The following is a 13,306-nucleotide window of genomic DNA, read 5'->3' on the forward strand; positions in this document are numbered from 1 at the left end:
AATATTAATAAGATGCAATGTTTATGGGGTTTATGTTACAGTTATCATTGAAGAGGTGAATGAAAAGTATATACATGACTCTCTTGGGCTTGGGATATTAATGAGAAAGGGGCAGTAGACTGAAAATCATTTTCTATCTGATACATGATCAATGGGCATTTTTGGGGTCATGAAACAGCAAGAGTGGCTTGAGCTGGGGAAGGCATGAGTGTTTTGACTTGCTGCAGACCCCCACTCACTGATCCTCAGTATTTGGAGGAAGGGGTCACTTTACCTCTAGCAAACAGACTACAGTTTACCAGAGAGTGGGAGAGTCACAGTGCTGATATCAACCAAGGATCCTGACTCTAAAGGAACTTTGTGCTCTTTTCAGGGAGCAATTGCCTTACCTTACTTTGAAAATCTCCTTAATTTGAACTGTTGGGTGCTCTACTCTTTTCATCAACTGTAAGAGTTTACATTTCTTGTTGACTCATGTAATCACTAAGGATATTTTGAAATTTAATCACATTTTTTTTCCCTTGACAGATCTTCAAATGTGAAATGAGCAGATATAGACACAATTAAGTTAAATTGAAAACCCTTTAAATTTAGTAATTTCTCATCCACACTCCAGAAAAATATTCCTATTCATTCTTACCTAAATTAGTTTTCATTGACACCTGATATTTCTGTCTTGATATATATCCCTGCTAGTCTCTCTAGGTAAAGTGATCCTTCCAAGTATTGACTTTGACCTTCTATTCAATTACTTTTAGGGAGAAAGAGACCTTACCACAATTTTGCTTAGCATTCATAAAGGTAAACTAGTGTTTTATGGCGACCTGAGTAGAAAGCTTTCAAATGGAGCCCAAAAAACCTCCAAGTGGAATCTTTCTTCATGGCATTATGCATTACTAAACTTAATATGTAGATTTATGCTCTTTGAAGCACAAGCTGGAATCAAGATTGCCAGGAGAAATATCAATAACCTCAGATATGCAGATGACACCACCCTTATGGCAGAAAGCAAAGAAGAAATAGTCTCTTGATGAAAGTGAAAGAAGAGAGTGAAAAAGTTGGCTTAAAACTCAATATTCAGAAAACTAATATCATGGCATTGGTGCCCATTACTTCATGGCAAATAGATGGGGAAACAGTGACAGACTTTATTTTTTGGGGCTCCAAAATCAATGCAGAAGGTGACTGGAGCCATGAAATGAAAAGACACTTGCTCCTTGGAAGAAAAGTTATGACCAACATACACAGCATACTAAAAAGCAGAGACATTACTTTGCCAACAAAGGTCCATCTAATCAAAGCTATGGTTTTTCCAGTGGTCATGTATAGATGTGAGAGTAGGACTATAAAGAAAGCTGAGCACCAAAGAATTGATGCTTTTGAAATGTGGTGTTGAAGAAGACTCTTGAGTCCCTTGGACTGTAAGGAGATCCAACCAGTCCATCCTACAGGAGATCAGTCCTGAATACTCATTGGGATGACTGATGCTGAAGCTGAAACTCCAATACTTTGGCCACCTGATGTGAAGAACTAACTCATTTGAAAATACCCTGATGCTGGAGAGGATTGAAGTCAGGAGGAGAAGGGGATGACAGAGGATGAGATGGTTGGATGGCATCACCGACTCAATGAACATGAGTTTGAGTAAACTCTGGGACTTGGCAATGGACAGGGAGGCCTGGCATGCTGCAGTCCATAGGGTCGCAAAGAGTCGGACATGACTGAGCTACTGAACTGAACTGAACTTTATGCTCTTTAACAGCATACATATCACACTGCATAAAATCAATATCTTGTGGCTCAGCTGGTAAGGAATCCACCTGCAATGCGGAAGACCTTTCAGTTTCAGTCCCTGGATTGGGAAGACTCCTTGGGGAAGGGAAACACTACCCACTCCAGTATTTTGGCCTGGAGAATTCCATGGACTGTATAGTCCATGGGATTGCAAAGAGTCAGACACGACTGAGCGACTTTCACTTACTCACTCAATTGAATAATAGTTTGGTTTTGTAGATGTATTCTTTTTACATTAAATTTTATTTTTAATGTTCTGCATCTATTTACCAAAGCTATGAGAATATTGTAATATTCAGAGAGGGACATGTTAGACACCTAACATTTATAATAATAGAAAAACCAGTAGCCTTTGAAAGTTTTCTATGATAGTGAAAGCTGAATTTGGGGGCCAAATTGTTAAGGAGTTTTGTAATCATTCTCTTATCATCTAAATGTCATGCTCAATAATTAAACTCAGTAGCTGGTTGGTTTCATTACTGCCAATGTGCATGGCACAAGAGCTTATAGTAAGCTGCTTCTTTTCCTTCACTTTCTTTTTTAAATTTATTTTTTAATTGGAGGAAGATTGCTTTACAATGTTGTATTGGTTTCTGCCATACGACGACACAAATCAGCCATAATTATACATATATCACTTCCTTCTTGAGCCTCTCTCCCCTCCCACTGTTCCACCTCTCTAGGTTATCACAGAGCACCAGACTGAGCTCTGTGTTACATAACAGCTTCTCACCAGCTGTCTGTTTTACACCTGGTAATGTATATATGCCAATGCTACTTTCTCTGTTAGTCCCACGTTCTTATTCCTCTTTTTAAAAGGGATTTTAGACTTCCCTGGTGGCTCAGATGGTAAAACATCTGCCTACAATGCGGGAGACCCGGGTTCAATCCCTGGATTGGGAAGATCTCCTGGAGAAGGAAATGGCAACCCACTCCAGTACTCTTGCCTGGAGAATCCCATGGATGGAGGAGCCTGGCAGGCTACAGTGCATGGGGTCACAAAGAGTCGAACACGACTGAGCGACTTCACCAGACTGAGCTCTGTGTTATATAACAGCTTCTCACCAGCTGTCTGTTTTACACCTGGTAATGTATATATGCCAATGCTACTTTCTCTGCTAGTCCCACGTTCTTATTCCTCTTTTTAAAAGGGATTTTAGGGCAGACATGACTTTCAGAGTTTTACAATTACTCAGTATGACTTGCCACACTGGCTGCTCATTTTTCTATGTTCTACAGTCCACTCATGAATCCAGAACTTATTTCTCCCAAAGGACATAATTATAGACAGAAGCGGAAGGTGGAATCAAATAGAAATAGAGCACAAATGGGATTACTTATTTTTTCCAGTTGCCCCCTCTGAACTTTTTCTCTCCTTTGTCGATGAAATTGCTTTTTGGGAGAACTCCACAGACATAACAACTGGCATGAACCTTGCACAAAGCAAGAACTATTCAAATATTTGTTTAAATTTTACCGGTTTGTATTGTTAGGTTTTCAGTTAGTTTGGACATAGAAGGTAGGACACACACGACATTACTGAGACAGTTAAGAATGAACACTACTTGAAAATGTTGGAGCATGTTATATGCTTGGTGACATTATTGTGTATAAAAATTATCTGTATTATCTGTATGTTCAGTGTAGAAGAATAAGGTAATCATCATTGCTTATGTATTATTAGTGCCTTCTCTTTACACGTGGCCTGAAAACAGACTGTGAGTAGAGATAAAACAAACATGTAAACACATATTTCCAAATAGATAATAACAGACTTGTTCCTTCGTTGAAATATGTTGCCTTAGTCAGCAATATTCTGTTAAAAATATATACTAAGATTTATTCAATATTAAATTCAGTAGTATAACGAAAACAACATGGAAGTGCTTATGTTAAAAATCTTTTAAACAGAGATTTTGAAAATAGAAGAATCTTTGAAGGTTTATTTTTTTATTGATATAACCAGATAAAAACTGAAGCAAACAATCCATGATGTGGTGCGGGGCATGGATTGAATTGTTGAACTCTTGACAGAAATATGTCTAGAAGAGGTTACTATCTCAGGTAAAATTAAGTAGATAACTGAAAATTTTTATTGGTGTTCTGGTAAAGCCACTATCATAGTACTCATTGGGCTATTTAAGTGTTTTTCACCTATAATTTAGAGAAAAAAAATTTAAGGTAGTATGTATACATCTAATTTGTTTAACAAGAATATTGAATGACTTTCTAAAATATTCTTCTGTTGTAATTATATGTATTTATATATTATATATATATAATATATATAAATATATATTATATTTATAGAATATATGTAATTATATTCTATAAATAGAATATGAGTTATATATATTTTTATTTTATATAAATGAATATGTAGTAAATTTTGTAATTTACACTAATTTACTAATTATATTTATTGATAATCTTGCTAATTTATAGTTTATTTTTCACATTTTGCCTTTTTATATTTTTTTATATCTGAAGTTTCCATTCTTTAGGTTATTTAAGTGGAAACACATTACAGTAAGAGATATACCAGACAAAGGAGAGCCTGTGAGTTCTCTCAGTAGCATATTCTGTTGATAGTCTTAAGGAGAAATTTTGTTCCATTTTTATCACTCACTCTGAAGACTGATAATATAGTTGCTTGGGAAACATTATTTATGCTTTGTGGTTATTACTTCTGCTGCTCTCAACTTGAAGCACTGCATGTGTTTTTGTGAAGAATGTTGATACTTGATTAAAATCATAGCCACATCTCTTTTGATAGGCAATTTCACTTTGGAGAAAAGGTGTAAGACTTTTAGTGTTTTGAATGTAAATCGCATCTATCTCATCAGAATATAGAGTGTTTGAATGATGAATGGAGTTTATTACATCATGTTTATTAAAACACAGAAAACTTTTTCCAAGCTTATTGGTTTTATGCTTTAGCTTGTTTAAGATTTTTTTTTATAACTTCCTACATGTCCTGGTAAGGCATGACCAGTCTTGCTTAGAATCTGAACTATATTAGATGATTAATAAATATTTATATAGAATGGATGACTATATGATACACATCTGTGTAATGTGCAGAGATTTCTGTTTTAGCAAGTGTAGCTTTCTTTGTAGTACTCTATGTGCTGACCATCTGGCATAGATGGTAGTGCATATAAAGGTAAAAATTATAGTACAAGGAAATGGAGATGGGACCTATCCCACCAGTTCTTAAAATAGTTATAAAGCTACATTATATAAAATCTTGTATGAAAGGCACAGGTTTTATTTTCCCCACTCTACATGAATGAAATAAACTCTTAGGCAGTTTAAATCACTTTCTCAATGTGGGTGAAAGAGCAAGATTCACACTCAGGGTGTTCTGACTTCTAAGCTCACTGAAAAAGAGTGCCCTGGTACTTGAGGTCACATGTCTTTATTTTTTAAAAGACATATATTAACTAAACATGTTTGAAATGATGAAACAACATAGGAAAATTTAAATCCTTCAAGTTAATTGATATAAAAACTTGATATATTTCATTCTGGTAAATACTGGGAACATTATATCTTTCTGTTATGATTCCAAAATAGTTTATTAATTTCTAGAATCCAAAAAAATAATAAATGTTTGATTCATAATTGCCATTTCCTCTTTTAAAATTTTTAAGAATTTTTATTTTCAATTAGTTTGCAATTTCAGAAGTAGTACACAATTAGGCTATAATTTAAAAATTAAAAATTTGACCACCATTCCAATCCAATTCTTTTCAGAGATAGCAATTGTCATGGCACTTAAACTTTTTCCTAGCCTCCAATATACTTATATATACTCAGAGAAAATATCAAGCATTATAATGTGCTTGTTTTTTTCTAATATATATGCACTGCACATATTACTCTGAAATTTTTTTATTCTGCAATATATTCTGGCAATCTTTCCAACTCATTTTGTATAGATTCACCTCACATTGTTCACTTCCAAATACATGAGAGCCATCATCTCAATCTTCTCAAATGTTAACCTTTCTATGTTTCTCAAGGCCACAGGGTTTTCTTTCACCATAACTCATATTGAATAAAATAACCCTTACATTATTTGTTCTTTCCTGAAAGATAGGCTCTAGGGTACAACAGAAAAAAAAAAAAAAAAAAAAAAAGATTAACAATGACGATTTAAACTACAGCTACTCCAGTAAAAGATTTAGTGCATTCTAAATTGTGTTGGTTACCACACTCTCAGTGCAGGATCATATACATCTTTTAAATGTTAAAATACCTGTGAATGTGCATATGATTTTATAATTTGATCATTTTTTTTATAGGATCTGATTTTTCTATAGTACTATTATATAGATTAGCCCAGCATATATTCTGTTTCTGATTACACAACTCTCAGTCTTTAAGGTAGTTTTCTGTGTCCCTTTAAGTTCAGATTGGATGCTTTAACTATATTATTCTAGAGATAGAATCTGTCTCTTAACTTTGGTTTGTTTCCAGGTTTCAGAGTATTTTGCCTCTTGCTTTAAGTTTCACATAATTATAACCCAGATACCTGTTTAAGTTGATTTGATAAAATAAGATCTGTATAAGATTTCCTCAAAATTTTCAATTCCATTGTTCTGTCGAAATCCAAAACCCTCTCTTAGAATCCAGTGAATTCTCTGGAACTCATATCTGCTTTGCCTTTAATCATCTTGATTACACACCAAATTGCCCAGAGGTATGCCTGGCATGCTGTGATTCATGGGGTCACAAAGAGTCAGACACGACTGAGCAACTGAACTGAACTGAACTGATGCCTGGTCAATTAATTCTTAACTATCAATTCTTTCATTTCAGATTGGATATAATTTGGTGACTGAATAACAACAACAACACATTCACATTGTAATTCTTTATTTGTGTGATTATTTGGTTACTATTTGTCAGTACCTCTAGGCTGTGAGCCCTAGAGGTGAAGGCAAGGATGTTCTCCATTTCATTACCAATTCCTACTATCTGGTACATACTAGACTCTTAAGATGAACTCAAAATGTAAGAAAGGAACAACTGAAGAGGGCTTGAGATCAGAGCACAGACAGAGAAGTTAACCTTGAAAATAAATGGTGGTTAGGGGAAGAAATGGACAAGGCGATGGCACCACACTCCAGTACTCTTGCCTGGCAAATCCCATGGACGGAGGAGCCTGGTAGACTGCAGTCGATGGGGTCGTGAAGAGTCGGACACGACTGAGTGACTTCCCTTTCACTTTTCACTTTCATGCATTGGAGAAGGAAATGGCAACCCATTCCAGTGTTCTTGCCTGGAGAATCCCAGGGACGGGGGAGCCTGGTGGGCTGCCGTCTATGGGATCACACAGAGTCGGACGCGACTGAAGTGACTTAGCAGCAGCAGTAGCAGGGGAAGAAAGAGAGAGGGACAGAGAGAGGGAGAAGTAGAAATTTTCGTTGAAGACAGGATATAAATATAAGATATTTAACCAATTTTCTATAAGATTTTTTTCTAGTTTATATTTTAAATTATATCATATATGAACATTACACAGCACTATTTTCTCTTTTTGTGTAATTGTTTCAAAATTATATTTTCTCTTCATAATGATTTTATCCTCCTATCTTGGTCTGGAGCTGTAGCTTTTAAAGCTACACTCTGAAGATCAGTGATTTTTAGTGTGTTTTTGACTGTAAAGACTCACACATACACACATATTTTGAAGATCACTATATGATTTCCTTTTATGTTAAAGCGTCTACAGAGAGCTTTTATTTGATATTCTTTCTCTAATTATCACATTATGCCCAAACCTTGAAAAGTTTCCTTTCTTGATGTATCTTAATAAAGGACCTGTAGAGCCTCATATTTTCTACCCTTTCTTCAAAGTCTGTAGATTATCTTGTCTTCTATTTCCTGAAGACACATCTAATGGAAACCTTAAAAATACCATGTGAGCTTCCAGTGTTGGGAAGTGGCTGGAAGTTGTAATCAACAGGAAGATGAAATTTTACTTTCAAAATGAATAATTAAAATTCAGAATTCTCTTTGATATGTTTGTGTTAAGGTTAATTAGAGTGTTGATTTGCAGTGAGGCATAATGAAAACACTATTGAATTAGGTATTATAAGACCTGAATACTTGCTTGAACTTCACCTATTAGCTTAATGACCTTGGGTAAGACAGTCTCGGAGAAGGAAGTGGCACCCCACTCCAGTACTCTTGCCTGGAAAATCCCATGGATGGAGGAGCCTGGAGGGCTGCAGTCCATGGGGTCGCTAAGAGTCAGACACGACTGAATGACTTCACTTTCACTTTCCACTTTCATGCATTGGAGAAAGAAATGGCAACCCACTCCAGTGTTCTTGCCTGGAGAATCCCAGGGATGGAGAAGCCTGGTAGGCTGCAGTCCATGGGGTCACACAGAGTCGGACACGACTGAAGCTACTTAGCAGCAGCAGCAGCAGCAAGACAGTCTCAGCCTCTTTCACCATTGATTGAAATGTGTGGTTAACAATATCGTTGCTGCCTACCTCTTTATAGCGTTGTCAAGATGAGATAATATAGGTGAAAACATTTTGTAAACAATGAAGTGCTATATGAAGATGACCATTGTAAAGAACAGTTAATATGTGCCAGTCACTATATTAAGCATTCATATCATTCTTACAGAAGTTTTATGAGATAAACAATGTTAGTATTCCAGTTTTACAGATCAGGAAGGTGAGGCTTACAGTACATAGGACACCTGAGTGAACTTGCACCATTGATGAGTGGGAAGGGCAAGATTTGAATACAGATTTGACTGACACTAGAACCAGTGCTCGTAATTTCACGATTTTTGTTACATGAATAATAACTGCTTTATAGAATGATGTGTGAACTGGGTGAGGCAGTAAAAACACAATTCTCTTTCTCATCAGGTATGCATTCTAAATGTGAAAACATAATAATAAAAAAAATTAGAATATCATGGAGTTCTAACCATCGAAATATGTCTTTCCTTTAGAGTTTAATTGTCTTGGATCCACTCACAGTGACTGAGGAGGAAATAAGACCGTCCCTAGAGAAACGCCTTGAAGCCATTATCAGTGGGGCTGCTCTGTTGGCCGACTCTTCCTGCACAAGAGATTTCCATCGGGAGCGGATTATTGCAGAATGCAATGCCATTCGCCAGGCTCTCCAGGACCTGCTTTCAGAGTACATGAACAATGTAGGTAACCGGTTTTCCCTGACCCCATACATTGGGAATGTGCTGAGGTTCTTTCAGTGTACAAAATGTAATAAATTATGAATGAGTACATGATTTTACATGGATTGAGCTTTTGAGTTGGCTTCTGCATGAACTGCTCCCAGAGTACAGCAAGGAGATAGGAGTTTTTAGGGATGGAATTTAACCAGAAGGTTATTTCTATCTGATTGTTTTGCTTGATACAGTATTTAAATTCTAGTTGGAGAAGGGAGTCAGGATTGGGGAAAGGAAACTGGAGTTGCCCATCAATTTAAAGGATAAAAAGAAGACAAAGAAAAGGGCAGGTTGCTCAGGATTACATTGTTGAATAAGTTAAAATTTAGATGATGTTGGGTAAAGTTAATGCTATCGGGATCAGGGGACATTAAAAAAAATTGTTTTTTTATTTTTGGCTGCTCTGGATCTTCCTTGCTGTGCACCTTTTTAAAATATGATATAATGTCATAGATTTCTTGCAGTTTTAGCTCTCTCTCAGGAATATTAGAAATGAAGTCTGAATTTAGACAAATGCAAAAATATTTGTTTCAAGGTTATTTTGGTATCATTTCACATATATATTTATTTGTGATGTAGTCTTTATATATCTATATCTAATATATATATTTATATACATCCATCTAAGGAGTAACTATGACTACTTAGTTTCATTTAAATAAGAAAGTCTTAAGGTCATCATCAGCTATATATTCAATATCATGGATTTTGACTCCTTAAATAATAGAGGTAAAGAAAAGAAAAAAATGTATAATAGAAATATTTTGTTCATCTGCTTTAAGTGGGATAATTGAAGAGTTATGAAGGTATATTTTGAAAACGATGAGTTACAAAGCATACCATTTTTTACATGTGAGGTTGAAGATTTAGGATTGTTCAGTATAAGTAATTTATGTGAATAATGGAAATGTGCTAAAATTAGTGAGTTTTAAGGATACTTCAACACATTTGATGTATCTCCATACTCTTAATATTTGATGACTTTGGCTCCTGACCAAAAATCTCTAGCCTGTCAAGAAATCAAAGTTGCAAAGCAGATTTTGTTAATAAGAACATATTAGTAATGTCATGTCCTGTTTCTGAAGCTGGAATATCACTATTTTTATCATATAATATATTTTTAGTGAAAGATTTTTAAAGGGAATTCACCAATTCTAAGAAACTCAGAAGATAATATTGTGTTGAAATTCCTTCTCCCTTGAAGTATAAACTATTAAAATTATTATTTTCATTTTGTAGATAAAATATGGTAAAGTTACATATATATGTTAATTTATAAATTATAAAATTATAAGTAAATTTATTTTATTAAATAAGATAAAGTTAGCATGCACATGCAGATACTCACCTACATACATAGGCAAGGATGGCTACATAATTGTGCAGCCCAGTTCAAAGTGAAAATGTAAGGCCTGTTCATAAGCAGGGGAAAAAATGAAAGCTTTTCCTTTTTTAACAGTCTTGATCGAACCAAGAGAGGTGATTTTTATTTTCTATTTAATGTTTGATTCTCTGGGGCATAGGGATACTTGCAGGAGCACATAGATTCTCACATACTTTTGTAGCCCCACCCATGCCTCCCACCCATCCTGCTTTGTACTGAGGCTCCCACCAGGAGTGGAGGGTGGCAGCAATTGCTGGGTTGGGGAACAGTTGGCTGAAGATCTGTTCCTTGAAGTGCTGGAAGTCCGGACTGCTTGTGAGTCCAGGATATATGCTTTATTGCCCCATCAGACTTCACTTAAATACACAAATTCAAAGATTATTACGAATTTCAAAACATTAAAATCCAAGCATGGGGCTCCGTTCTGAACATGATGCCTTTTGCCCAGGCCACTGAAGCTGTTCCTGTATATAATAAACATATATATCACATACAAATAGTGGTGGTTTTATAGCTTTCTTCAACTTTGGGTTAAAAACTTTTCATGCAGAGAATGAAGTTATGGGAACATTCTGCCTTGGGTGCAATCATTGAGAAGGTGCATCACCTCTAGAAATTTGTAAAAATAATAAAGCCAAGTAAAAGTTGTTCTGCACCAGCAATTCTCAAAGTCCGTGATAATGTTTTTCACAAATTCATTTTTTTTCTCTAAATCCTAAATAATTACAGTGGTTACTGTTGAGTTTTAATAATATATATGTATGTATAATTCAAATTAGCACATTTTTATGATTAGCCTTTAATAAACATTATATTCTTTATAGATTTACACAGCAGATTCAGTATGGACAAGGATGACCCAGTGGTTGTAAAGACAAAGAACTAGAAATAGAATTACTTTAATTCTGTTACTTCATGTGATCACTTGGAATTTTTATTTTAATTTTAAAATTCTAACAATGAAACAGTATAAATTGCAGGAGGTTATAATTTTTTAGATAAGTGAAAATTTCATACATGAAATATTTTATTCAATTTGAATAACAACTTGAAATCTGTTTCTCTTCTGAAATTGTCAACTGCTTTAAAGTTAAGGAGCCAATCAGGAAAATAATGATTATCACTGAAAAGTAATTTGTCATATAGAGTAGGGGGTCATTTAAAAAGTATCTATTCTAGGTATCAAATATACTAGGTTAGGCACAAAAATATGAAAATTTTTGTTTGTCTTTTGCTTTTTTTTTAATGAGGTTTTATTCTGATGTTCAGTTTCAAGGCCCATTTTTCAAATTTACAAAACTTATTTATGTTACTAATATCTTTCTGTTAGATATTTTGGTTTAAGAAAGGTAAGTTCTCTATTATGAGTGAAGTGGAAAGACTCTTCCATCTATAACGTCCAAATAATTGAGATCAAAGGTAAGTAGCTTTTTTTAAAGCTTGTCCAGATAATTATTTTAATTTTCATTTTTTAAAGGTAGACTTAATTGTAGGAATTCAGATATTTCTCAGTTATTTAATGGATTAGATTGCACTACTCTTCATGATTGATGGATGCCTTCTTATTCCTCCTCCTCCTCTTTCCCATGTTTCCTTTTCTCTCCTTCGGGTAAATGAGTGCAAACATCCCATTAAATAGCTCTCCTTCATGGCGCTTTCCCCTTTATAGCTCTCATGCTTGTTGGAATTCCTGTGTTTGCCTATTTGTCTTCTCCACTGGTCAGAAGCTTTAGGAGAGCAAGGGCTGTGTCTCTGGCCCCACCACTGTGCCTTTCAGGTAGCAGGTGTTCAGTAATTACTATGTGGATACAGGGAAATTGAATTAGTGCTTGCTTCATCTCAGCTTTTACAGTTAAAATGACAATGTGCCCGAAGCATTTCATTTGTATTTATTTATTATATTTACATGATAACTGTGGAGAAAACGTAGGGAGGTTTAATGGTGAGAACAAGAGAACGGGAAAGGAAATACACAGAGGTGAGAAAGCTTGTTCTTTGGGTGATCTAAGAATATTTATATATTCATTTTTCCTAGGGCATAAGGTTAAATATGTGTTGAGGAAGGCACTTTTTTTCTCAGGGAATGAAAGACTTAGTGTGTGTATGTGGATACTGTCTGGTAAGCTGCCCTCACATTGGTACAGAGATGAGAGCCGGAGAAGCTACAGTTAGGCAGTGGTGGTCTACAGGGTCAGAAACCTACTCATATGCACGATATCTTAACATTTTATTGATAAGTATAACCTATTAATAAACAAATTTGCACTTATCACATTATGAAAAAGCATCCCAAATCAGTATAATAGTTCCTTTTTATATACAAGTGCAGAATTTTGGGCCTAATATGAGTATCTGAGCAAGCCAATGAATTTTGGTTTTAAACAGCAGGAACCACTGTGGAGTATATTATCAGAAAAAATTTCCAGGTTTACTTTTACTCTAGGTTTCTATCACAAATAATGCTTCTCTATAACTGTTTCAGTAGCTGGAATGAAAGAGAATGTACTTTCCTGAAACTAGCTGAACTCAAACCTTTCTGAGTTCGGTCAAATATTTCAGGACAACTCGCATACCAAGGTCTTCAACTCACTAGTTTAAGGAGTGTTGTGTTTCATTTGGTGGGTCTGACTTGCTTTTCAGATTAGTTTGGAGCTTTTGTTATTGAACTATCTTAATAGGGTAAATGCTTAATAATAATTCAGATGCAATGAAAATAAGCAGGAAAAGTTAAAGCAAGGTTAACTCTCATCATGATCTGTGGATCTTTTATGTGACTGTGACTCCAAGGCTTCAAATTTTGCAAGTTTATTGAGTTCAGAACATATCAATGGTGTGAAATAAATATAGTTTATGTTTTTCTCAAGCTCAATTCATGGGACCAGTTTGAATCTAAATAACTTTAC

The 13,306-nt window shown here is 35.0% G+C and overlaps 1 protein-coding gene across 2 annotated transcripts in view; it reads left to right on the forward strand.

Moving 5' to 3' along the window:
- CTNNA3 (catenin alpha 3) overlaps positions 1 to 13,306 on the forward strand; it is a 1,912,303-nt gene that overhangs the window by 503,143 nt on the left and 1,395,854 nt on the right. For both annotated transcript variants that reach the window (XM_086381634.1, XM_086381633.1), the window contains exon 7: positions 8,783 to 8,986. In XM_086381634.1, coding sequence (XP_086237760.1) covers positions 8,783 to 8,986 — 204 coding nt within the window. The remainder of the gene's footprint in view (positions 1 to 8,782; positions 8,987 to 13,306) is intronic.

This window comes from Bos grunniens, chromosome 28, assembly GCF_055505025.1.
Source record: "Bos grunniens cultivar Pamir isolate PY7600 chromosome 28, Bosgru_T2T1.0, whole genome shotgun sequence".
In the NCBI taxonomy this organism is placed as follows: Eukaryota; Metazoa; Chordata; class Mammalia; order Artiodactyla; family Bovidae; genus Bos; species Bos grunniens.